The 26,126-nt window shown below is 35.9% G+C and overlaps 4 protein-coding genes across 8 annotated transcripts; all 4 read right to left on the bottom strand.

The window, feature by feature from the left end:
- Positions 1-211: 211 nt before the first annotated feature.
- LOC111499305 (craniofacial development protein 1) lies at positions 212-4,365 on the bottom strand. 4 transcript variants are annotated; one of them, XM_023150872.1, is made up of 6 exons: positions 4,093-4,224; positions 3,084-3,164; positions 2,834-2,958; positions 2,556-2,738; positions 560-968; positions 212-333 (listed from the first exon to the last, which is right to left on the bottom strand). In XM_023150872.1, exons 1-5 carry the CDS (start codon positions 4,124-4,126, stop codon positions 603-605), a joined length of 789 nt encoding a protein of 262 aa, XP_023006640.1. In that variant the 5' UTR covers positions 4,127-4,224; the 3' UTR covers positions 212-333; positions 560-602. The 4 variants fall into 4 exon arrangements, with proteins under 4 accessions (XP_023006640.1, XP_023006641.1, XP_023006642.1 ...); XM_023150873.1 differs by lacking the exon at positions 4,093-4,224 and adding an exon at positions 4,274-4,365 and having other exon boundaries at positions 222-968; XM_023150874.1 differs by having other exon boundaries at positions 222-968; positions 4,193-4,279.
- A 668-nt stretch (positions 4,366-5,033) lies between these two features.
- On the bottom strand, positions 5,034-6,814 carry LOC111499288 (galactinol synthase 2-like). The gene is made up of 4 exons (XM_023150844.1): positions 6,413-6,814; positions 6,001-6,324; positions 5,498-5,632; positions 5,034-5,412 (listed from the first exon to the last, which is right to left on the bottom strand). Exons 1-4 carry the CDS (start codon positions 6,725-6,727, stop codon positions 5,191-5,193), a joined length of 996 nt encoding a protein of 331 aa, XP_023006612.1. The 5' UTR covers positions 6,728-6,814; the 3' UTR covers positions 5,034-5,190.
- Positions 6,815-8,924: 2,110 nt separating this feature from the next.
- LOC111499271 (30S ribosomal protein S1, chloroplastic-like) lies at positions 8,925-14,154 on the bottom strand. Of its 2 annotated transcripts, none has more exons than XM_023150822.1 (7): positions 13,811-14,154; positions 12,766-13,047; positions 12,268-12,348; positions 11,640-11,921; positions 11,446-11,556; positions 11,134-11,220; positions 8,925-9,787 (listed from the first exon to the last, which is right to left on the bottom strand). In XM_023150822.1, the coding sequence occupies exons 1-7, from the start codon at positions 14,087-14,089 to the stop codon at positions 9,719-9,721; spliced, it is 1,191 nt and encodes a 396-aa protein (XP_023006590.1). In that variant the 5' UTR covers positions 14,090-14,154; the 3' UTR covers positions 8,925-9,718. The 2 variants fall into 2 exon arrangements, with proteins under 2 accessions (XP_023006590.1, XP_023006591.1); XM_023150823.1 differs by having other exon boundaries at positions 9,584-9,774.
- A 1,085-nt stretch (positions 14,155-15,239) lies between these two features.
- LOC111499204 (nuclear export mediator factor Nemf) lies at positions 15,240-25,530 on the bottom strand. The gene is made up of 14 exons (XM_023150719.1): positions 25,202-25,530; positions 24,748-24,860; positions 24,553-24,649; positions 24,336-24,460; positions 23,267-23,783; positions 22,937-23,122; positions 22,180-22,473; positions 21,740-21,892; positions 20,113-20,267; positions 19,755-19,860; positions 18,765-19,649; positions 17,653-17,731; positions 16,040-16,399; positions 15,240-15,639 (listed from the first exon to the last, which is right to left on the bottom strand). Exons 1-14 carry the CDS (start codon positions 25,304-25,306, stop codon positions 15,437-15,439), a joined length of 3,378 nt encoding a protein of 1,125 aa, XP_023006487.1. The 5' UTR covers positions 25,307-25,530; the 3' UTR covers positions 15,240-15,436.
- Positions 25,531-26,126: the final 596 nt, after the last annotated feature.

The following is a 26,126-nucleotide window of genomic DNA, read 5'->3' as shown; positions in this document are numbered from 1 at the left end:
TCCATTTAAACCGGAGTTTCTACAAGACCTATCCTACAGCTTCAATAAACATCTCTACCTCTAAACCGGAGTTTCCATGAGCTCCTACCTTGCATGGTAAATAAATATCTCTACCTCTATTGTGGAAACTCCTACCTTGCATGGTAAATAAATATATCTACCCTCTCTCGTAAGAATATATGCTTTAATCATTTTTTTAGTTCAATAATACGAGAGATAAAAATTCAAACCTCTGACCTTTTTGTTGATAACACATACTACTGGCTAAGCTATGCTCATATTAGTATAGATGCCTTAATCCGTTGAGTAACCAACCGTAGCTCCAAGATTTGTCTGTACACAACAGAAGAATGAAAGATAAGTGCTACAAGAAATCTTTCAGATGGTAGGAGACCAAGATTTACGTCGAAGCATGATTTGCAGTTTTTGTCACGCAGATATCAGAATACGCCATGGGCACACAACGAACCATTACTCACTTCCAAATCATCTGAGCCGACTGTACTGCCTATTGGAAGTGATACGCACAAGAAATTCAAGAACAACCTTAAATACTTACGGCACATTCTCCACAGAGCTTGCTTCTCTTGATGGTTTATTAATCATGGCTCCTCTCGCATATCAGGCCTCCTCCTGGCCTGCAGAGCCAACCGTGCATCCCTCTCTCGTTCAAACTCCCTGTAATCGGCTCGCTGCAAGAACGAAACTTTATCGAGATACTGGTTTGAGCTCTTCTTGTAAGATTCCAAGTCCTCTTCCAACCCCTTGGTTTCTTCCTTGAACTCTCCCCAGTCCTTTTTTGTCTTGTCAAGAACACTAAGCTTTTGTTTCTTCTTGATTTGTTCCAGGATTGCATCAACAGCTGAAGTAGCAGGTGCCTTCATCTTCTCGTATGCTTCCTTAGAATCAGCATCTACAAACTTCTTAATTTCAACATTTTGGCCTGCGAAGTCCCTAATCTCTGTGATCTGTTAAAAGTAAAAGGACAATGGTTTGTGTTCTTCAACTAACAGATCATCAATATAAACAATGCAAAACTTGCTGGTTTTATTAAAGATGATATCATAAAGCAAGTACAGTTATCAAACATCAGGACCATCAACCCCTTGGAGGACTCTCCCATACATCCCACCCAAGCCCTGACTTACCGAACTTCACCCATGACGTCGTAAAATCTTGATTCACACCTTTTGATTCTCCTACCCACCAAAACTAGTAATTAACCAAAGAAAAGGAAATACCACAACAACTATTGTCCTAAATGCCAGAAGAAACACGCAACGATTATCCATAGACAGGCTAGGTAGTCATATAATCAAGCCAAACTTTCAGAATTAACACCAGGGTCATTAATATATTTACTTTTTGAGCAGTAAACAACTTTCTGGTGATACTTGGGAAGTTGAGACTCCCTATTAGGAGAGTGCAAAGTAGCACCCAATTATCAGAACTTACAAAAGGAAAATGTAAGCCTAACCAATCTCATTGTATAAAGAAAAACCCCGAAGTAAAATTTAATTATATTGGAGGTATGGTTACAAAGTACAATAGACAGGCCACACCAAGAAGAGGCTTGATATTTTGTAATATTCATTCTCCACCAATTCTAAAAACTTCTCTAATTTGATTTCTTTCAAATCAAATCCTCTCAATGATTGGTCTAATGGCACTCCATAACAATTTAGCTTTGGCTTTGAGCTTTATACTACGAGGTTAAGGTTATATCATATATGTTACCCTCGTTAGGGAATTTTTCCAACCGCTATGAAACACCACAATACATAGAATTATCCCAACGTTTTCTGCCATAAGAACGTAGAAAGACAAGTACGTTTGATCCTTCCCTGCCTGTATGCAAAAAATGCAGTAGGAAGCTTAAAGCAACAAGGACCCTTTTTATTCTTTTTTTTTTTTTTTTTCCCTAAAAGCAACAGGGGACACTTTTTCACCAAGTAATATGTTGCATTAATGCCACCCAACTCTAGTATCCACAACAAAACAATTACTTCTTTCGGATTTTCAGTTTCTAGCAAGTATCTACCCTTCAGTAAAGTAGCTTCACCAAAAATTTCACCGAGAATGTTCTAGACAGATCCACTTTTTATTCTCTTTTATCTTTCCTTGATTCATTTCATTAGTCAAGTCAAGTACAACTGCAATCTCTTTTCCTCCTTCCGTAAGTTTCTTCTCACACCCATTCTCCAAGAATGAGTTTCTTATTGACACGCATCAAAGACCAAAACATTTTTTGGTAGAAAAATCACCAAAAAAAGGACAGAGGGGAGAAGGAGAGGAAGGAAGAGAGAGATAGAGAGATGGAAGTAGAAGGGTGTTTCTTACCTACCCATGCATCATGACAGAAGGAAGTTCTCCTTCATTACCAACAACGAAGAAATTATCTAAACAATTATTCAACCAACTGACCAAATGACATACATAGATAAATCCATCTTCAGCTCTATATGTTTCGTAACAATAGAAAACCAAGTGCCTAGATAATCACACACCTAAAAGGGTAGAAAAACAGATAAAAATAGATATGAAAGTATTGGCACCTCAACTTTCCCCCTGCCAGAAATGGTAGCTGTAGCATCCCTAACAGCTGAGAGAGCAGTAGCAGCAAGCATCTTAGCATCATCCATGGAACTGTCCTGCAGAACCTTGGGTCCTTCTGATAATGTATCTTTTTCTTGAGGTTCAATCTTCTTTGACGCCATACCTAGATATGCAATCCAATTCTAGACACGGGGAAGATGGAGAGAGAAAAAGTAAGAGATATTTTTCCTAAATTTTGAGCTGCCTCATCATGAAAGAGCAGAATGTGATTTTTTACATTGGATGGTTTCTTTGAGTTTTTATTCACCACTGGACTTCGTTTGGTTGACAAACCTTTTAGTGTTTTACTAGACACCCCTTTATTCATTTGCTCCCACATGGCATTGACACGCGCTTTTATTTCTAGCATAATAAAGAAGAATATCATCATACCTCTTAATCAACAAATTAACATGCAAATAAAAAAATGTATAGCAAGGAAAAGAATTAAAACGATAAACGACTTCTAGTCTGCTTCCTCTGCTCACCTGTGTCATTGGGCTTTCCCTCTGAACTCATATGACCAGATCCTTCTTTAGCCGATTCCATTAGCATTTCATTCACAGAATCTGACATATAAAATGAAAAAAGTCAACCTTCTGAGGAAAAATAGGAAAAGCTGCAAACCTCGCATTTAATGTTACTATACATGGATCGATACTTGATAAAAGAGGATCAACTAATGCTTTGATAATGAAGTGACATAAAGAGTATTAAGTATTAATGGAAATTAAACACTTAACACGGTCCAGAAAATAAAGATAACCAGAAGACAACCAAAAGACGATAAAGTGCCAATCAACAGCAAGACTCTTCTTTCCAGTATTTCAAGGAGAACAATGACTTTCGTTCATTCAAATAATCTTACTCATAAGAGAAAATATCTTCAAAATATAAATTCCACATCTCAGAACAGACCGAAAACATAATTTCGAAGGTCAAAACATGAAATAATGAAAAATCCCTATAGGTCTGGAAATTAACTATTGTAACATTGAAAATTGAAGGAACTCTTTATAAGAAGGTATTGTAAAAAAAAAAAAGAGAGACGGTAAACAGGATGTACTTATGAAATTTAAGCAGCTAGTTAGGGAAAGAAGAAAAAAAACCAAAACTATACATTATAGTTTATATAATCCGGAAGGCTTGAATACAATTATAGCAAACAAAAAAAAAAAAAAAAGGTTTCAAAAAGGGGGTTAAGGTAAGTTATTTCGAGCACCCACCACCAAGTATCGCAAATCTTCGACGCCTACAACTTTATGCAGACTTAACCACTCAATGAAATTCCGAAAATTTTGACCAGTACCAAAAGACGAACATATAGAATTAAAATACTTTTCTCCCCTCGTTGAGCCCACAGAGAATTCATAACTTTATCTCAATACTAGAAATCCTCAATACGCTCCTTAGACTTCAACAAACAATAGAAGGTTCAACTCAAAGAGATAATTATAGCGCAACTAAGAACAAGAAAAATCGTCCATCTTAAATAACCTGCTGGATGTGAATTCGGTTCACGATCATACATTTCTGGTAATATGACAGCAAACAGGAAATTAAAAGGAAGTAAAAAAGAGAAGATCAATGAGCGTGCCTCCTTGTTCGTAAAGGATTACTCAATTCTAAAAAATCTACACCACATAACACAAAGGAAACATGGAAGGAAGAGGAGTACCAGAGCCATGGAGGTTGTTGCTCGTAGCCATCCAAAGATTTCTCTCTCGCGAGGTTTAGGGCTTTCAATGGAATCACCTGAACTAGTTGTCCCGGTTCGGACTCGGCCCAATATAAATATATATATATATATATATATATATTATTAAAATTGTAATTTCAATAAATTTTAAATTAGTCTATTAAAACTAATTTTTATGGAAAATGGTTAAATATAATAATTTCCATGCGAAAAATGACATTTTTTTTCAAATTTTATCGCCAAAATATTAATATTTAAAAAAAAAATCCTTATAAAATAATAAACTCAACTTCATTAGTTATAAAATATTTATTTATTTATTTATTTTCAATCCTCGAATCAAAATTTCAAAAATTTATTTTAAGAGGGGTTGAAAAATGAATAATCACACAAAAAAAAAATCTAAATTTGTTCGGTTTAAAACTCAAATTTAGTTTAGATGAACTTATAAATGAACTCAATAAACAAAATTTTTATACTCAACCGACCCCGAATAAATTATAATCTAACTCGAACCTTAATCGAGCTGGATTGATCGAATTTTTCAAATTCTTAATTGAACTTTTGAAAATACACCGACTAATCTAATAATAATAATTAAGAATCGGTTTTCACATTGGTCAAGATGATTACGATGGGTTGACCTAACCATATATTTATAAATTATATTTACGATGATAATTAATATTTTATTCGACGATTAAAAATATATAATTAATTAAGAGAAGAAAAATAAAGCAAAAAGGAAAGGCAGCTAAAAACAGCCTTATTCATAAAATTTGAAAAGTCAACGTGGTGGCCCCCACCAGAGCTACCATACATAAAAGCTTAATTAAGCACACACACTTAGAGCTTATAATTAATAATTAATTATACATAATTTAGGGATTATTAATTTAAGCAGCTGAAGGGGCTGTGATATGGCTCACTACTTCAGCTTCAGACAGGACAGACATCAAAGGTGTGAGCTTAGTGTCCTGTTTGGTCTCAGATTTGATGACATTTTGGTAGTCCAAAGACTCATCTTCATACACCTCCCACCATTTCTTCACCAACATTTTTATGTCTTCTCTATCCATGTTCTCTTCTTCTCCCGTGTACCTCCACGGTTTCGATCCCTATATATGTACGTTTTTCGATGGTGAGTTTAAGATTTTATTCAACGTAGTGAAATGAAAGTACTGGTCTGTTAGAAATACGTACTGCAGCACAGTAGTGGACGACTTTGACTTTGTCAACATCGACGTTCTCGGGATGACGCCATAACATGGCCAAGACGAGATTGTAAATTGGTGGAATGGGCTTGTATATGTCGTTGAAGTACATGTTCAAGAAGTCCTGTACAAGAAAAAAAATTAGGGTTATATTCAACGAATCCCTGAATTTTGTATTTTTTACGGTACGTACTTTCTAGACATAGAATAAGAAAAATTTGGGTTTTCCTGGAAATATATCGAGTTCAAAGATTTACAGACACAGTATACCTACGTGAAAAAGAACGTGGATAAATTTAAGAGTAATACTTGACAACCAGCTGGAACCCTAATTTACTCAGGTGCACTCGTGTTTTCGAGATTTTCCAATCTACCTGTGTACTAACTAAACTGCACCGACCTTTTGTGCTCCAGTCTAGTCTTGTGTATTGTGTGATTGGATTGGGTTGAAAAAAAAAGGACGGGAAGCTAAGTATTACTCTAAACGATTACCTGCTCGGCGAACAAAGTCGGAGTTGTGGCCTTACAAGTCTCAAGAAGATCCTTGTAGGTGAAAAGATCAGGCTCATACACAAAGAACCCAGCGTTGAAGTAAAGAGGTGGAGGGTTTCCCATTTCCTCCACAGGCCATTTCACTCTATCAGGGCATTGTTGGCAATACCCTATCTTGTATTGTGGAGAGTTGCTCCATGTCTTCTCACAAAAGCAATCCATCACGGCGTAGAAGTATCCATTCGGCATGTCGAACAGATGGTCGATGTTTTCGAACACTTGGATATCCCCGTCTAAATATATGAGCTTCTCGTACTCCACAAACTGCAATCAAATCAATCGTTTCAAAAGGTTAAGCTGATAGATTACGGTAAGCTTTAAAAAAACAAACGAACGTGCATAGTATTAGTACCTCCCAGATCCTGAGCTTTGAGTAGTTGATAACGTAATAAGCCATAGCGAACTGGGTTTGGTTTTCCGGAGGGTAAACAGGCTCGATCTCACGGACGATGCAACCCTGATTCTCGAGGATTTGACGATGGTCTTCAGGAACATCAGGGAGGACAGCTACAATGAGAGGGTAGATGGCTTTGGCCTTTCTAAGGCCTTTTGCCAATCCTACCACACCTTTCCAATAGTCACCATTACCAGCTAGGAACGTCACGTATGCCCTTTTCGAGGCCTCGATCGACTCGATGGGGCTATCAAGGGGAGCTGTGGGAGACATGTCGAGGGAGGGACGGAGGAGATAGAGGGAAGCTTTCGAGGTGTTGGTCGGTCGTTGAAGGTTGAGTTGAGGAGGGATGGGAGGGAGGGAGGGAGGTATTTATAGAGCTTAGTTTGTGAAACAATAGAAGATAAAAGAGAGTTGGAATCCTATCCTTAAGCTTTGGAGGGATCCATGGAGTTTAGAATTCTCAATTTTTTTTATTAAAAATAATAATAAGATTCCCAATGTGAACTCTTTTATTTTTCTGTGAGATAAACAAAATGGACAAATTTGAGGTAGATGAATTTAAGAATCTGTTCACATTTGATTTTAATATATTATAATTCCATATGAACAACACTAACTATTTATATAAATATATATATACACATACATGTATGTATGTATGTATGTATGTATGTATGTATGTATGTATGTATGTATGTGCACGTTTAAAGTTAATGATCTTAGATGAATTTTTTTAATTTTTTGGATAATTATTTTTTAATATTATGAAACTCGAAAATTAAGTATTTATGTCTCTGTCTCTTATTTTATTTCCCATCAACACGAAATTCTAATTTTTTTTTTTTTGGAAGATTAGGATCGGGATTTACTGCGAGAAAGCTATTGGGATCGGGTTTCCAACGGATATTTTACTTTTTTTTTTTCAATAATAATTCATTAGAGAAAAATATAATATAATGATTATAATATAATTTCTAAAAAATTAAATTTGAGGCGGAATGGAGTGGGACTAGGGTTGGAGTGAGGTTGCAGTTAGGGACAAGATGGTAATCTCCGTCTCGTGTTCCGTTTAGCTGATAGGGGAAAATCTCTCCTCCCACCCTCGTTCCTCATTTACACGGAGATTCTCTTGTCCAAAAATATACATAATATTTCTACCTACAATTTTATTATTTTATTACTTAGCTTTAAAAAAATGCTTGAAAAAACCCGGCTAAATTTGGAAAACTATATATATATATATATATAATTTCTAAAAATTCTATTTTATTTTTTATATTTATCTCATAATAAATAAAAAACTTACATAAATTATGAGGAAACGAGCATAATTTTCGATAAACCGAGCTAAAATATTTCAGCAATAGTTAAAATTACATGAATACCCTTATCGTTAAGACTAAAATTTATTATTTAATCGAGCTAGCTAAATAGCTTCTCATTTTTCGAGTGTATAGATATAATTGAAACCTATTTCAAAACGCTCGGTGTTTGGTTATAAATGTCATTTTTGAGAAGGAAAATGAGAAGTTGATGGTTTTGTATGAGTATGGTATTTTTAGAGGTTGAATAAGAATTGGATTCCATAAAGGAAGTGATCAAATGGGCGTTTGTCTGAAGTGAGGATCCAAAATTAGACTTAGCCGCTACACAAAGTAAAAAGGAAACCCATATGATTCGATTCTTGTATATGCAATATTTTATGCAATGATAATGAAATTTATCAACATTTTGTAATATTATTTTTTACATGGAAATAGGGACCCTGACACGTGCAACTCCCATCATATCAAATAGATTCGATGTATGATTATCGAACCTTGGGAAAAAGAGGATGATTCGTAATAGGAGTGTATACGGGTTGGGTTGAGTAACTTAAAAAATTTTGGGTTGGTTAAGTTAGTGACCCCAAGCGTCCAAATAGGGTTCATAACCTAAGCCACATATTTTCGGGTAAGGTTGGGTTGAATTAAGTTGTAACCCTGCTTTTGCATTGACCCGACCAAAAAAAATGACATCGAATTTTAACACAACCCAACCTTTATGGTTTGGATTGGATAATACAGGTTGGTCGAGTTACCGGGAACTAGGAGGGAAGAACCAACCAAACTACTCTAGTTAATAAATCAGGTATACGGAAACAAAACCAGGTTTCAAGTAAAATCAAAGTCAAATGTCGACTTATGAAGGACCGTTCTAAATAGTAACGAAATTTTTAAAGCGTTCATGAAAGATCAAAGGTAATATTACGAGCGATAATGAAGATGAGAATCGTTTGGAGAAGAAGATGTCCACACGATTCAATCACTTTAGCTTTGTGGAAAGTGTCCCTGTAGGCATGAGGGCATCCAAATATGTGTGTTTTTATTTGGAGAATACGACGTATAAATACATTGTCTTCTTCCACAGCTAAGTGTATTCCATTCCCTCAAACTTGTTATTTTCAACTAAAGTAAACAACATCAAATACGAGTAAAATTTGGTAAACAATTTCAAAACAAACATGATTGCAATAACGCCAGCTTCGAATAATCTAAACGTAAGTGGATAGCTTGGATTGTCGTATAATTTTATGAACATGTTCGAGAGATTTATTATCTTCAATCTCAAAAAATTACACAGAATAAAAAAGGGCTAATTAAACTAGAAAATAAGGCATCACAAAGTTTATTCGGATAAATGGGATTATCGTATAATTTATAAGCACGTTTTAAGAGTAATGAAAAAGGGAAAAAAAAAAGGTTATATCATTTTCAGTTTCTTCTTTCGTTATAACAACGGGGTATTAAGATCGAGATAGGATAGGCAATTTTGTGAAATGAACAAAAGTAAGAATATTCCGAGCTTACGACTTCGTATTGATCGATACTTTAATAAACTTTAGCCTTTATCGACCACTAGGTCAATTCATTAATGTTGATAAAGGTAATTGAATCAATAATACATTACACACTAGTTTTTGAAAATTTTGTTTATTTTCTTATAATTTCTTTTCAAACGATTTTCATTTGAATTCTTCGTCAAATTCCAAAAAACAGTACAGTATTTTATTTTCAAAACTTGGTTTGGAGTTCGAAAACGTTGTAAAAATAGCATCTATTAGGTTGATTTCTAAAAACTAAATGATTATCGAACGAGAACTTATTTTGATTATGCAATTGAGAAGAAAATTAAAAATAAGGTATCCACAAATCTATGTTAGAGAATAAATACAATCAATTATTCCAGTTCAAGTGTCAATACCTTGTAATTGAGAGGGGCTCATTGTGAAGGATGGCCATCATAAATCGCCAGAATCACTCTTTCATCTATGAATTCTGCCAGCAAAAGCTACATGCAATTACTAATTCAAGATCAGAAGTGCAAAAAAGCCTCAAAGAAACAAGAAATTATGACTAAACTGAAAACAATAGAAGATGATCCAGTTTCAAACTGTATATGACAAGAGTAATGATGATCATAAATGGAAATGAAAATCAAGTAACAACTAAAAAAGTTCTTATTGAAAATTAAAGGTGTCCTTGGCTGTAGTTGAAAGAAATGCTCAAATTGAGCTAGCTTTCTATACCTAGTTGAAAGGATCATGCAACTAAAGGAGGATTAATATCGAAACGAAATTGTCCATGTAAACATTGTTTTACACTGTTAATAGAGGAAAATTTTGTAAGACTACAAGATTAACTTTTATCAATGCTCATTAGCGGGAAGACCCGGAGATCATAAACCAAGGATGGGATAGGAATAGAAGCATTCCAGCCCAACATACTCCGGTGGATGGGTCGAGAGAGATAGGGAGGAGAGTGGGATAGAGGAAGTCTAGTAATACGTGACTACAAGGTTTACTCTTTTTCATGTTTCATTATTCATAACTGTTAAGTGGCTATCCAGCCATTCACTCGGCTATGGAGGGAGGTTTCAGCAAGTGGGTAAACTGATGCAAAATTAAGGCAGGTCAATCATCGCTCATCCTAATCGCATCATCAGCATTCAAAAATAACATGGACCTAAGAAATAATATAGCATATCATAAAATAATGATGTTGCTAAAGATAAATGGCAGTATGGTACTAAAGGAGTACTAGAAATGTGTCCTACAACAAATCTCACCAGTTGAACTAGCACATCAGAGATGAGAAAAGAAAGAATTTCATTCATCTGCTGGTCTAATTTGTAATAAAGCTTCTAGCACCAGAGAGTGAGCACTGAAGAATTGAATTGGATTGTGAATCAGGAAAATGATACTTAATGATAAGATTGACCATCCGAACCTAGTTAGTTCATTTCTGGATTTTTTTTTCATGGTATTTGGCCGTTGGAAAAATATTGTAGTGAGTCAGGCAAGGTCAAAGCCCAGAAAGTGTCGACCTATGTACCCTATAACTTTGGAAGGGCAGAACGTTTTATAAGATTAAGTCCAAAATTTTTAAATTAACTGTGGAATTATTAACTTGAGAGAAGCAAGGAATAATAACTCCTCGTTGTTATTCTTTGGGGGAAACAAACAAAAGTGATATCTACAACCTCTGCAGGCAACTCAGGGGTATGTGTACTCAATACCCCATCGAAGCTGAGTCAATCCATTATCTACTCTGGCATTGAGGAGTTAATTACGTTCTAAAGTTTTCAATTCCCATTCATGAATTGAGTTGAAAAATCCAAGGCAGGGAAAGAAGTACCTCAGGCTGAAATTCGAGAAGCTCTGCACGAGCCATTGCTTCTGCTTGAGCTATTCTTTGCCTGAATGTCTGAGCCATCTCGTCCGCCTAAAATTGTATACAAAAGATAAAAAACTTCTACTCTATTTCAGTAAGTTTGGGAAAAAGAGATTCAAGAAAATGCAAGCTATAAAGGTTGTAGTCATGCTAGGGGTTAACCTGTAAGGAGAGGGAAAAAGACGACTGGACTTGGGAAGTACAAAAGGAATACACTCTGAAAATAAAAGCAATGCATCTCATAATAGTAAGAAGAGTAAAGTGCAAAAGAAATACCTTCTCAAAAACAAGCTTTGGATTGTGAAGCATGTCTCCAGGAGAAGGTTCCAGTTTCTTGGTAGAAAGACTAATACGGCCTCGGTCGCGGTCATAGCTCAAAATCATGACCTACAACCATAAAAAATAATTTCAACATGTTCAAGGCTATACAATGACGAAGACCTCCAACAAGCTCTCACTGAATGAAATACCTTTAGCATATCTCCTGGTTGAAGAACGGCTGCAATATCTGATATGTGATTTTGACTGATTTGACTAACATGAAGAAGCCCATTAACTCCACCGATGTCAATAAAGGCTCCATATGGTTTCAGAATCTGCACAATTCCAGTAACTACTGACCCAATTCTTAGCTCTGACTGGCTACTGGCAATTGCCTTGGAATTACTTAGGACTAGCCGAGATAGTTTTTCATCAACCTCCACAAACTTCAGAAGTAGCTCTTTATTAAGCAGCTCCTCTGCAGTTGATTTCTGATAAATCGACAAGAAAAAGAGATGCATAGCACAGTATGCAAATTGAGTAAGAACCAAAAATTTATGAGCTTAAAAATGATGAAGAATATAATGAGCAAAAGTAACGAGCACTGAATGAAAGAATACAGAAATAATAATACAAGATAAATTCATGAGCTGTGAGGAAAAATCAAATTGTGGTCTTTAATGGTCAGAAACATGAGCATCTAATCATATAATCACATAAACGTAAAAATGTATGGGCTTTCAGTATGACAGCAATGTAAAAATAATAAAAGTTTAAAAATAAAGTCAGCTAGAGAATTAGAAGTCAGCAGAAAGAATGTCAGTTTAGTGAACATACTGCTGATATTTGAGAGAAAGGAACAAATCCTTTAAGGCCTTCCACAAGAACAACTACTCCACCTTTGTTTCCATCAACAACCTGCATTTAAAGATCTTTTTCTGAGAAAAAACAAAAAAAAAAAAGATATAGAAAAAGTAGAAAATGGTGAAAACAAGTTCAAAATCTTAAATTATTCCGTGAATGACAAGGATGATTAATATTACATAAAACATGTTTGTAGTGGTTGACAAAGACGATAAAACATTAGTTGCCTCCGCCCTGCAACTAGGTTATGAACTTGAGAAGCTTCAAAGAGATGAATGGCAATTGTCACATGAATACTACTCCACAATTCATCAAAACACAATTGAACGACATATAGAATAAATCTGGTTCAAGAAAAGCCGTGGCAATGGTCTCATGAATACTACTGGCATAACAAGATTGAAAGATCTGAACCAACAATATAAGGAAAAAATGAAATTACAGAAGCAAGATATATCTTGCAGAACCCACCTTACCCTTGATAACAAAATCCTCAGCTTGAAGTTGTCTGCATCGCTCCCAAGCAAGGCCATACTGGACACTTCTCAAACTCAGAATTAGGCTGCCTTCATCTTCCTGTTCCTGTCCACCAATAATTACAAACTCCTCTTCTAACCCAGGATATATGCCTGCCTCTTCTACATGTCTTATATTAAAAATGCATGCTTCTTGGGTGGGCAAGTATGCAGTTCCCTTTGCAGAAGTATCAACTAGTGCCCCATTAGCATCGGTAGAGAATACAGTACCTTTCACCTGAGAATACAAGACACTGGTAAAAGTCAATCACTTGAACTTATTGAGAAGCTAACTGTTATCCGTTAGCTCATGAGATGCATGAGCAAACATCAAGGAAATTAATGACACAGATTTATGTTAGTTATCTGATACTGGAGCCAAAAAGTTAGTCGGTTAAAGTTTACCTAACTAAGCTGGTTTATTTGTGGTGGCTATAAACTGATGGTAGTTAAATAGTTGCATAGTTGCAGCTGTAAGACACAAATTTTCGAAATGTTTAGCCCAATTCTTTCTGTAATCAACTTTTGCTCGGTGGAACTATTGAAAACTCTCAAACTTTGTACGCGTAAGGATGAACGTTTCTTGAAATTGGGAATGATTGATGACATTTGGTGTATCGAGATGTTACAACCACCTAACGAAAGAAAATCTTCCAGAAATAAAATTTTTCGCAAATCCAGTCACGTAGTTATACTTTTCTCGATCTATGCCCAAAATTCAACAACGGAATGCTCAATAATCATAACCTCGTACATGACAAGCAGTACCCTAAAACGAACAAAGACGTATAATTCCATTATTCCCTAGTCGCCTTTACATAAACAAAGATAAAAGTGATTTTGTAAAGCGATGATTTCCGCTAACGTAATCGACGAAGGTTAAGATAATAATGCACGAGTATTGACAACGCGCAGTTCTGGAAATCGAACAGAAAATTATCCACGACTAAAAACAACAAATACCTAAACGAAGAAGAAAGAAACTGGAATAGCAGATTAACCTTGGTTCCGATTTCCGAAACAAAGTCGTAATTCGCAAGAGAAGCATGGAAGTCCTCAAGCGTGAAGGAGACGCCATCCATGGGGGTAATACAGCAACGTTCATAAGCTTCCTTGAAGAGTTGCTTGAGCTTAAGGCGCTCTTTGGTCTGCGCATTGGAAATGGGAGTAGGGGAAGCTGCAGCAGAAACTACCGGAGAAAAGCGCTTCCGAGTTGAAATCGGCGTTGAAGAAAGAGGGGAACTCCTTAATCCACAAAGTTGATGCGCCAATGAGCTCATATCCCCTCGCCTGATCTTCTGCTCCGGCGAGAAATTTGTATCCCGCGTTTTATATATCAAAAAATGTGAGCTCTCAATTCTTTATTCAATTGATTGAAACCATCCTTGGCTCCGGTTCGAACCCGGTCTGTTTTTTATATATATTCAGTCCGGTTCGAGTTTGGCAAAAACCATACCAAATTATCGACCCGACCCATAATGTATATTATTAAAAATCAAAATCATATAAAAAATTGTGTTCGATTGAGTAAGTGTAATCGAAGCTTAAACCACCCACCCCTAGACCTAACCCAACACTAGCCATATCGACTAGACTGTGGGTTTCGATTTAATTTTCACCTTGACCTAACCCAACACTAGCCATATCGACTAGACTGTGGGTTTCGATTTAATTTTCACCTTGACCTAACCCAACACTAGCCATATCGACTAGATCGTGGGGTTCAATTTAATTTTCAAACTTTTTTTACAAATTCGGTGGTTCAGCTTCTTTGACTCGTGACAGATCAGCTTCGGTTTGACTCTCCACAATGGCATGATATTGACCCTTAAGGCTTTAAAGCGCATCTACTAGGGGAAGGTTTCCACACCCACCCTTATAAATGATGGTTTGTTCTCCTCCCTAACCAATGTGGGACATCACAATTCACCCCCCTTTGAGACCCAATGTCCTCGCTGGCACTCTTTCCTTACTCCAATCGGTGTGGGACCGCTCCCAAATCCACCCCCTTCAGGGCCAGCGTCCTTACTGACACACCACCTCGTGTCTACCTCCCTTTAGGGAACACCGAGAAGGCTAATCCACCGCCCTTTAAGGCCAGCATCCTTACTGACACACCACCTCGTGTCTACCACCCTTCAGGGAACAGCGAGAAGGCTGACACATTGATACCATTTGTAAAGGTGTGAAAACTTACCCTTATGGAAACCTTGCCCTAGAAGACAACGTTTTAAAGCATTGAGGGGAAGCTCGAAAGAGATCCCAAAAAGGACAATATCTACTAGCAGTGGATCTGGGTCGTTACACATACCATCAAAATAATTACGAGTACACTATTTCCATTCCAAACCCGTTTCACTTTTTTATTATTATTTGTGTTTTTCTAATTATTTTTAAGCGCTTAAAAGTCATTAAAAAATAACATAAACATCAGAGAAAAGAAAACTCGGCATTTGTAATATGTGATCTGTAAGGCTACATATTAATATACAGACATTGCAGGTTTTTTGTTTGAAGCACAAGGTTCCTTTGTAAGATGGGTGGGATATTAATAGAGGCTCTCTAGCTAAGGCTTAAAAAAGACAGATTTTTTGCCCTTTCACCAAAATGCACACCTCAAGATGGAGCTAGCTAGCAGCAGCTCCTTGTTTGCTGCTTTTCTTTCCCTTTTTTTGCTTCTGCTTTAACTGAGTGAGACCCGCCGCTGTAACCCGAGCATTCCCGATGATCGCGCTCACCAGCTCTGGATCTGTGCATGCTTTAATCAGTTCTTTCTCTCTATTTGTTGCTTCGGGCATGTGCGCGAACAGGTTCATGGCAGTTTTTGCAGCTAAAAACAACAAGTGAACGAAGAGGTATGTTATGAAATGGAATCACTAGAACATGGAATGCTTGATTGAGTTACATGTTTAGTTCTAGATTTTTAGGTTTGTGCGTATTTGGTCAGTCCTTTACTTTCAATGATGTGTCCACTGACTTCTTGAACTTTAAAAAGTATCTAACAAGTTCTTAGCCTTTCGATTTGTGTCCAACAGATCCCTAAATTTTTTATTTTGTGTCGTATAAGTCTTTGACTTGTGCAACAATCTCTTAAAATTCACGGATCTACCAGACAATAAATTGAAAGGCTAAGATCTAACTTATCTAATAAATAAGATACTTTTTAAAAATTTCGAATACGTCAAGAAACTATTTAAGATTCTATAAAGAAAGTGCGAAAGTTAGTTTACCTTTCCCTTTTTTTAGAGGGCCTGGAACAATCTTAACATGGTATTTGTAAGATTGCACTGCATTGTACGGCCCACACACCGGCACAGCATACAAGATAATGTCGGTAGGCAAAGGATGTCCGGTCAAGTAATCCACGTCATTCAGTTTTTCTCGCTCATCTTCACCTATTTCATGAATATCATCCTCTTCCATAGTTATTTTGTCCAGTTCGGCATCATCGTCCAATGCCACTTGGCGATCGTCTTGCGTTGCACCATTCGAGTGACTATGTGAAAGATTATCAGGATGTTTGGGACAATCTCGAGACAAGTGACCTGGCTTCTTACATTTGTAGCATATTTTTGGAGCCTCTAGAGCGCCTGTCATAGCAAAGACAACTCAGACATCAAAATATATGACCCCATAAGATCATGCATTATCAACATAGGCCATGATTTAAGTTTATTTATTGGGGGAAAAACTAAAAACTATAACGATCATAAAGATGTAAATCTGCATATCATATAAATGAACAAGAGCACGAGGTGATCTAATCAAATGGTCAAAGAAAGACTGCATGAGGTATCAAAATCGAGCTACTCGGAGTCCACATAATCCATCCAGGCTAGATCTTTCCACCAACTGTAGTTGGAATGCTTGAAAGAACAGCTTGAACGAGAGTTAAGGGGCCTCGTTTAGATAGGCACAGTTTTCTCACACTTATCCAGCTTCTCCTGAACTTTTGGGTTTTTGGCATTGATTGACAAGTCTCCTTTTGGAAATAACCACATTGTGCAACCCATGGAAAAGCGTCTTTCAAGGATCATCAATGGTCCGGACAACCTCTTGAAAAGAAAAGCAAAAGGTTTTCAAATACCCACTGTCAAGACACGGTCGCTCGGGAAAACAATAGAGGAGATCAAAGAAATTCTCCAGCTCGAGTTTTCAGTAGCATAAAAGCAGAAAATCCTTATGTCACATACAAATGAAACAAGATTTTCTTTTTTCGTAGTTTTTTCCCACATCCAATACCTGCAGTACTAGTCGAACTTTTAATAGAAGATCTTTACTTGTAACTTTTCAAATATCCTGCTCTCCCACCACTTTTAGGGCTTTGTTCATAATGTTTTCTTTTTATATAGGAAGTATATCTTCTTGTAATTTTAGGGGTGTAAATGGTTTCAGCTTTGCACGCTTTGTTATGATTTCTACAAAAGGACTTCAGCTTGTAACTTCTCAAATATCAATGAGAAGTTCTTATTTCTTAGGGAGTGTTCAGATAATATGCTTCACTTTCATTTGACCAATTCATAAGAAAACTATTACTTTATAACATTTGGCGGCAAGTTTAACAAGACATTAAATATCTAAGAAAATGCCACCGAAATTTGAACACGTGGTATCAAGAGCAATTTTCAGCTATTCCTTTTGACAAGGCCAATCCATTTGTTAATTTCAATCGCCCATTTGAATTACTAGATAAAAATTGGAGATTCAGAATCCACTAGAACATATTCTAACAGCCTCCAACATTGATTCTTTTGTTTTCTAATAATGGCCTCTAACATTGATACTTGGTAGTTGTAAACTAAATGGTTACCCTTTTCAAACAGTGAAAACCAAGAATATTTACCTTCATCACGTTTCTTCACATCAGAAGCTGTTTCCTTCACATTTTGTGGCCCTTCATTTTTCGGTAGCTTACCTGAGGACTGTAAACCAAAAATATTGTCAATAATGGAGTTATAGATCAACATTCAAAATTTTTTAAAAAGTACCACTCAAAATCTATACACTTCCACCATTTTAATGCATCCTCTCTCAGGAGATGCATTTCCATTTTCAAAGTGTGAAAGGACAGTGGTTAGGGTCATAATAGCCATAATTTATTTGTGGATAGAGATCGAGATTAGACATAAATAGTTTTAGATCAAGGTTCCAAACAGTTCAGAATTGGGAGAGTTGGAAAGACAACTGTGTCTCTACTTCATAATCTTTTCCTTCTCTCGGTACATAAATAAATATGGTTCCTATAAAAGTATCTACTAGATCAAGGGTTCCATGGATGCATATCAGAAAGTTGGAGGGCTAAGTGATCAAAAACATCATCCACAGTTGGTAAGCTCATAACTGTATGGATGAAAGAAAATTAATTTGGAATAGAAAGGGCAGGAACCACTCAAATTTCTTCCCTGTTTTGTAATCTTTCCCTCAGCGTACAAATATAAATTCAATTCCTATCAAAGTATGTACGAGACGAAGGGTTCTATGCATACAATTCACAATTCATATAAAAAAAATGCACACACTTTAGAAAGTTGGAGAGCTAGGTTATCAAAAATATCATTCACAGCTGATGAATTCACACTGCAGAGTTGGAAGAGAATTAAATGAGCATCATAGTGCAAAGCTGAGAAGAAGACAAAGATTGAACACAGATATTACACTCATTTGGACATATTTCGATGTAATAGTATAAGAAAAATAAGACATAGTCATGATCATGCAGAGCAGAGCATGCAAAATAAGACATAGTCATGCTCTTGCAGAGCAGAGAAACACGCAAAATGGATATTGGCTATCACAGTTGTGGGATATTTCAATGAGGAAAACATTTTGCTATGAGGCAAAGAGAAATGTAAATTGAATTTCTCATCAAGTGGAACTAAAAGAGGGAAAAAAACGAATGAAACTCGATCTCAATTGAAATATTCAACCATTTGAGATTAAAAAATGAATGCTTACTGCCAATAAAGCCATGCGGATACTTCTTTCTTCTTCATCTTGATCAGCATATTTTTCTTTCATTTTCTTCAGTTTACCCTTCTGACCACGGCTGACTTTTACAGAACCTGACTTCGGATTATTAACCTTGTTTGGAGGATGATTCAAAGAAACATCAATATCTCTTGATTGCTGAGTTTCCTGCTTGATGTTGCTGTCTGTAGAACTGCTATTCTGACCTTTCTTAAGTTTTCTTCTTTCAGCTTTTGAGATGTAGGGTTTCTCTCTCACTGCAGCATTATTATCATCTGGATGGGGTTCATCGACCAAATCAACCTTAGAAGTCTCTAATATATAATTTTTGCTAGATGCAGTGCCAGATCCAAGCTCAAGAGCTTTATCCATGAGATCTTCAAGTTGTGGTGTGACAAGGGAAACATTATCTGTAACATCAGGTTGGTTATCCTTATTGATACCATTCAAATCCATTTTACCTTCAACGGGAATGTCAAGTGATTCAGTGCCCTCGGGTCCAGGTAAGTTCGTTATAACTAGTCTATCTGAATTGGCAGATGGGTTGGATACTTCTTCTGATTCCCTCTTCTCATATTCAGTATCAGATTCTTCATTAAGAGGTTCATTTTCTTCAACATCATTCACTCCATCCTCCTCACCTCTTACCCTCCTTTCATTTAAATGTGAACCTAAAGAGCTCTCATCCAAGCGAAATAACAATCCAAAACCCATGACAAGAGCATGTGGAGGAAGAAAATTCTTCTTTCCACGAATCATAAAACTCCCAACTGTAAGATATTCCCCTGTAGGAGCAGTTTTGCTAACCTGGTGAGGATAAACCCACCAGGCACTAGTGACTATCTTTGAATCCCATGCCTGGCTATGACAAACCTATGACAAAAGGAAGGAAAAAAGAAGAGAGAGAATCTTAATTCAACCAATGAGATGATTCACCATTTAACTGAATCCAAGTTAGTCTCACTAGCGATACCTTACCGTAAAACATCCTGCTTGGTTCAACGTGAGTGGAGGCACTGGTTGTTCAGGCTTGTGATTCCTAATCACAGTGCTAGAAGCTCCGTGCAAATCAGCATGGACATACCTATGAGATAACGGAACACCATCACAGGCAGAAGCCAATGTTTTCAAATTAGGATCACAGTATTACCAGAATTATGAAAGCCAACATTATGTGTAAAACCTGAACATTGAGCTACTACATCTCACTCGGGATAACTGAATGTAAAAAACTTTAGAACCTTAAGCACAGCAATTAAACATCAAACTAATCAATACTGTTTATTTGTTTGAGCTAGGATGTGGAACAATTATGAACAGCAAGAAAATTACTCACAAATCTCCCTTTGACATGTAACGTTTAACTATCATCTCGTTTTGCTGAGCATCACGTCCACTGATAACCAAATAATTCTCACTGCTAATGAACCAATTAAATTTCTCAAACCAATGAACTTTGCGCATATGAGATATCGTGGCAACTTTTTTTTCCTGCACATTTTTAATTATAAGGATTGAGGATCACATAATTAGTATAAGAGAATGTCACAATAATAGAAAAGGAAAATCAACATAATAGATGTAAATTTGTCTTCTTTTGGAGAGATACAATAATCAATCCGTCTAATTTAACAAGACTACTCGTTCAAAATAATTAACATTATTGTATACCCATATGGCCATATCCACAAGTTCAATAAGTAACAGGTTTTTCTTTTACTTTTTTCTCGCCTTCTGGTGAAATGGAGGGAATCATACACTTTATTTGTGCAAACTACATCCCTCCAATCTAACATAGCAGCAAACACACCAGCTACAAGCAGATTAGATGCAAAATGAATAAGAGAATTCTATTTTGCAAATCATTAACATATAGATATCCATAATCATTTTTCATATTATAGGTGGTGTATGTGTACTCATATATAATTCCCTAATCAAATACCATAGACAAATACGCACATAAAATGAAAGTATATTGGGAAAAAAGAATGGATAGAAGTTACACGTCCACTCTTGTAAAATAATAAACTCCTTTAAGTAGTCTACTAGATGCTTTGAGGATAATTCACCATCATTTTTAAAAAAAAGGAAGTACACTAATTGCCATAATTTTAAGCAAAATTAAACATCCACAACCAATTATGTAGTTTATATTTCCATACATTATACATTTAAAAAATAAAAAATAGTAATTTAAAAATAACTATAAATAAAAAATAAAAAATAAAAAAAAAACATCTTACACACTGGTATTGATATATAACTTTACAATACTGAAAGAAGGATAATTCTATGAGGTGAGGTAATAAAGCTTTGATGAATAGATCAATACTTTCTTTAAAGTTTAAGCTCAATAAAGTTTACAACCAACTCTGGATTGGACTCTTTATTCTCAAGCATTCATAGATTCAACTTTACGAGTATTAAATTTGAAAGATTTGATTGTGTGTATAGGAAAATATACTTTTGGGAAAAATCAATAAGAAAAATATGAACAAGTGACCATGAGTAAAATTTTGTTTCCTGTCCCAACAAAAAATCATTCTATGCCCCATACAACATATTGTAATCATCTGAAAATAGAACAGATACCAAACTGTAGAAGATCTAGTGCTGAAACCAAATCAAGATCCATTTATGGCATATTGCTAGTTTTGACCTGTAATACAATTTCGAGCATTCAACCAGAAATAGACTAGATGCAGCAAGACTAGCATCAAGTGTGCTAGAATCAAATTGCTCAAAAGTTTAGTTGGTTCTTGCCAGAAACAGCACATATTTTCAGAGGTCCATGCCAGATATGACAAATTTTAAGACTACAAGATGACTGCCGGTCCACTGGTTTAAGCATCAAGTGTGATAACGTCATCACATCATGCCCATTTATAGACCACAAAAAAAAATAAATAGTATTTTATCAGCACACATGAAAGGGGAAAATACCATTATTGTAATGCTACCTGGGAAAGTTGAAGACGAGTTTTTCTTTCAGCAGCTTTAAAAGCTTTTTCATGTGCAGTAATAGTTTTCTCCTGTTTGCTCTCTTGTTTTTTCTTAAGTTCATACCATCGCCGAGCATTGGCATGAGCTGAAAGTGAAATATCCACCTCTACCTAAGAAAGATTATGAAATGTGGAAATTTATAAGAATACCAAAAAGCACATAGACAAAATGCATATCAAAAGCATCTAAGACAAATAAATAATGGTAATAGCAACGCAAAATGTAAAAACAAGGTAATAGAGGATATTATATAATATGATGAAGTAGTTCGATTATAACCCTTCTTCAATACATCAAGGAATCAGAAGCATCCAAAGAGGAAGATTTTTTTTTTCACATCAAGCAAAGTTTAATAGAAAATAGGAAGGCTTAGCCCTAACAGTAATATAATTTTCACCTTATCAGCTGGTTGTGTCTTTTCATCATCATCCATTTCATCAAGATTGTTGCTCAGCAGCAAAGTCATGCAATTCCTTTCAAGATTAAGTTTGTCAATAAGACCGGCCACTGGATTTCCAGATTTCTTTTCTTCCTTCACCATTCGTGCAAGATCCTCCCAGCTCATGCCTTTGGCAAGAGCAACACGAACGGCTAATATAACAGCATCCACATCTTCTAAATTATATTCTATTAATTCTGCCATTTTAACACAATGATCAACTTCTTGTTTTAATATCTCTACACGATTTCCCTACACAAGTAAATTGAGAGATATCAATACACACGGCACACAACTCTAAGAATGATGTGATGCATATAGCTTAAACGTAAAATATAAATCGTGCCAAATAATTTTTTCAGTAATAGATAGAATGATATGCCCAAAACGGAGAACACCCTGCGATAAAAAAATGTTCTCAAAAGGTCTTTGAATTAGTACAAATATAAATAAAACCAATAATTTCTAAAGGCTTGTAGCATTACACAAGAAGCAACAATTCCTGAAGGCCTGTCTTCCTCCAAAAAATTTCTTCAGTTTCTCTCTAACCATAAAAACCAAAGAAAACCCCCGAAGAAGAAATTTGAAATCCATTGGTAACACACTTGAATAACAACTGTGATTGCAATAGTCTTCTCGGATACTCAATGAACACTGTAGAATCTAAAAATACATTGAAATGCACTTAATAAGTAATCAAATTCATTGGACAGACCTGATCCATGCGTATTTTATTGAGTTTTTGAGTTGCAGAGCTCTCCTTGGCCTTTTGTTGCTGTTCTGACTTTTGACTCTCAATTTTACTGTAGAATTCATCCAAAGCTGCATCAAATGTCTCAAACTTTGTGTACTTTCTAGACATGAATTGGTTTAATAAAATTGGGCAGAACTCGTCATAGATCTGCATGTAAAAAGAAAAAGGAAAGAAAATGCTGAAAGAATGAGCATAGCAAGTTTCTTATATATAGGTACGGCACATTTGTCCATTAGTGTAGAGACAGGACAAAGAATTCTTCAGCTTAAAACAGCTCAAGTAAAACGATACCTCGCTATCAGTTGAAGCCTCAGATTCTTCTTTTTTAACATTTTTCTTTTGCATCAAAATGTACCCTTCAGGAACTCTAGTACCAAATATTACATCCTCTAGCCAATCCTCAAAATTTGCAACAGCTTGCACTAAGAGCTGAAGACTACCATCATCAAGTTTATTATCATTACAAAGTTTCATATTTGGAATCAGACCAGCATTTAATATAATGTGCTCAGACAGCGCAGTTCCATATCCTAGTGCCTCCCCAAGAACAGCTTTCAAAGTAGTCTGTTTGGCTCGACTGCCATCACCTTGGGCTTTACTTGAGACAGAAGGCTTCGGGACCTTGTGGTTACCCGGCTGTTGCTTTGAAGGATCTGTTTCATTATTTTCGTTACCAGTTAGGTTAACTACATTGTCACTCAGAGTGAGTGCTTCCTGCAATTTTTCAGCCGTCGTTCGCTCAAACACTCGAGAAATTTCAGTTGGATATCGATGTCGTGACATGATTGCTACCCCCTTATTATCGTCCCTGAAAATGTTCTTTTCATAATTTATAAACTCAACTTAATGAGATAACAAATCATAAGAGAATGTTGTTATCCACCTTACATGAAACATAGGGCCACTAAGAGGTGGAAATATAAGGCTAATAACCAATATATTGACAAAAAAATTCTTTTTTTTCCTTCTTTCTTGCTTTCTTTTTCTTCTCTATTATTAAGTAAGAAACAATTTCAATAATGGGATAAAATTATACAAGATGGGGAGAAGCCGAACCCCAAGCTAAAGAAGATTAAAACGAACTCTTTGGAAAGGTACGAAGTGCAATTCAAGAGATAAGTGACAGACATCAAAACATATACATTCAATAATCAAAAACACATTTCTCAAATAAGCTGGTTGATGGTCTTTCTTCTATATGAGAACCTTGTATTTGTTTTAGATGGAATAGAAGAAATACAATAATATTATTCTTCTTCCCTAAATTGAAGTCTTATGCTTGTGCATATGTCGTATCATCATGTATGAATGTGTACATGCTAAGTAAAGAGAAAAGAGACAGGAAATTATCTTCACATACCTGTGAGATCGAAGAAGAGTTAAGACCATAAATTCAGAATCCGTAAGAAGGATATTACCCTGGGCATACAGCTCCAAGATAACATAATGTGCACTAGCACCTAACCCAAACTGAAATAGGATGATCTGAAAAAACATAGAAAGCGCTTCAAGAATGAGGCCTATAATAAATAATGATATATGTGAGGGAGAATTGAACAAAGAAAAAAAAAACATACCCGATCATATCCAAGTTGCCGTACATCCTCAAGTCTTCTTGTGCGTATATGCCTTCTTAGTTTGAGAGTGAAACCAGAAGGAGTATTGCTTTTGTCTCTACAAGAGCAAAAATTAATTGATTATCGGCTACTATCCTCTTACAATTCTTGCAAATACATTCCAAGTATATGCAACAATGTTTAATGATGTCTTACCGAACATATTCCGTCGTATGTAGTCTGACTCCACTTTCCATCAACAGCAACACCTTCTCACTCTCACCCGATTCAGTGACTCCACTACTGTTCATAAGCTTGAACATGTATGTCTTTATAACCGATAGGGGAGAGATGACACAGTGAGAGAGAGTGTGTGTTATTACGCAATCTCAATTTTGGAAAACAAAACTAAAATCTAACATAATCAGTCAAAGAAAAAAAGTAACTGTTTGTAACAAGAGTCCACCCAAAACATCGAAACATGCAGCAACGACAATTCATACTCATCCATGCATATGTTAGGATCAAATTCTACAAGGCACTTCCACAAGTATGATGAGCAATCCTCAAGAGAAACTTAATCCAGAAAACAGGAAATGAATCATAAGCTAGGTAGAGAAACAGATGATGGCTCATTAAAAAGATCATTGACAGAAGGGAACAACCAAACCTTGGGTGAGAGATCATAGACATTGGAGCATCGCATGCCTATCAATTTTCGGAGGCATTTCACCTCGGCGGCGACATCGGCGGTGTTCATGCGTACCTTCACCATGATTGATGTTGTTCAAGCTGGAATTGACTGTGTCAAATCTGTGGAAGTATTCGCGCGTAATCGAATGGGTGAATGGAGGCAGAGAGAAAATTGAATAGAAGAAGAAGAAGAATAAGGAATCGTTTTGAGTGGAAGGAGGAACCAGGCCAGGCGCCGTCTCAGCTCTCTCACCAACCCGCGGCAGCTTGCTCCCCACGGCCCTTGTTTTTTACCATCTTATTTTATCTTCATTTTGTTCGAAAAATGGCTCAAAAGTATTAGGCTGGTTTGGCTGGCATGGACACTATTTTTGGGTCATTTTTTTAGATTTTTTTAGATTTTTATAAATTTTTAAATGGTTTTGTGAAGAATATTCAAATTCAATAACATTCATAACACTTTTAATTTGTATGCGTATCTATTCTACCGATTCATTAATAAAATAGATTATAAAAAATACCGATACATCATGATGTCTGGAAATATACCCTTTAACTAAATTATATACACAAGTAAAGATAAAGAGGATACATATATAAATATGTAAAGGATGGATATAGATATGTAAAAGAAAATGATTTTATTTTGTTTCCTCTTCTTTTTTATTTGTTCGTACTCTTCTCCTCACGTTCAATTAATACTTTATACATATTTGAAAGGTTCAATTAGTTCGTTATAAGACCCAAAAGTCTAGTCTAGGGGAGTTGAAAGGCAGGAATGGCCAAGATTCATCTCCGATACAATACAACTAGAATCTGATTCTCTTTTCATGTACAAATAGAATGGCCAAGAGTCTTAGCGTGTCATTGGGACGTTCAAAAATGTTTCTTTTCTCGTTTAG

The sequence above is a fragment of the Cucurbita maxima genome, unplaced genomic scaffold, assembly GCF_002738345.1.
Source record: "Cucurbita maxima cultivar Rimu unplaced genomic scaffold, Cmax_1.0 Cma_Scf00026, whole genome shotgun sequence".
NCBI lineage: Eukaryota > Viridiplantae > Streptophyta > Magnoliopsida > Cucurbitales > Cucurbitaceae > Cucurbita > Cucurbita maxima.
This window is presented reverse-complemented; position numbering and strand designations above follow the sequence as displayed.

Coding starts and splice junctions, on each gene's coding strand:
- LOC111499305 (XM_023150872.1), bottom strand. CDS start 4,126: ATGTATGATCGTGAACCGAATTCACATCCAGCAG. Junction 3,165..4,092: donor ACCGAATTCACATCCAGCAG/GTTATTTAAGAT, acceptor TTTATATGTCAG/ATTCTGTGAATGAAATGCTA. Junction 2,959..3,083: donor GGGAAAGCCCAATGACACAG/GTGAGCAGAGGA, acceptor TTATTATGCTAG/AAATAAAAGCGCGTGTCAAT.
- LOC111499288 (XM_023150844.1), bottom strand. CDS start 6,727: ATGTCTCCCACAGCTCCCCTTGATAGCCCCATCGAGTCGATCGAGGCC. Junction 6,325..6,412: donor CAAAGCTCAGGATCTGGGAG/GTACTAATACTA, acceptor ATTTGATTGCAG/TTTGTGGAGTACGAGAAGCT. Junction 5,633..6,000: donor CGACTTTGTTCGCCGAGCAG/GTAATCGTTTAG, acceptor TTTCTTGTACAG/GACTTCTTGAACATGTACTT.
- LOC111499271 (XM_023150822.1), bottom strand. CDS start 14,089: ATGAGCTCATTGGCGCATCAACTTTGTGGATTAAGGAGTTCCCCTCTT. Junction 11,557..11,639: donor AACCAGGAGATATGCTAAAG/GTATTTCATTCA, acceptor TTATGGTTGTAG/GTCATGATTTTGAGCTATGA. Junction 11,221..11,445: donor CAAAGCTTGTTTTTGAGAAG/GTATTTCTTTTG, acceptor ATACAATTTTAG/GCGGACGAGATGGCTCAGAC.
- LOC111499204 (XM_023150719.1), bottom strand. CDS start 25,306: ATGGTGAAGGTACGCATGAACACCGCCGATGTCGCCGCCGAGGTGAAA. Junction 22,474..22,936: donor ATAAAATACGCATGGATCAG/GTCTGTCCAATG, acceptor TTACTTGTGTAG/GGAAATCGTGTAGAGATATT. Junction 20,268..21,739: donor CTCGTCTTCAACTTTCCCAG/GTAGCATTACAA, acceptor AAAAATGTGCAG/GAAAAAAAAGTTGCCACGAT.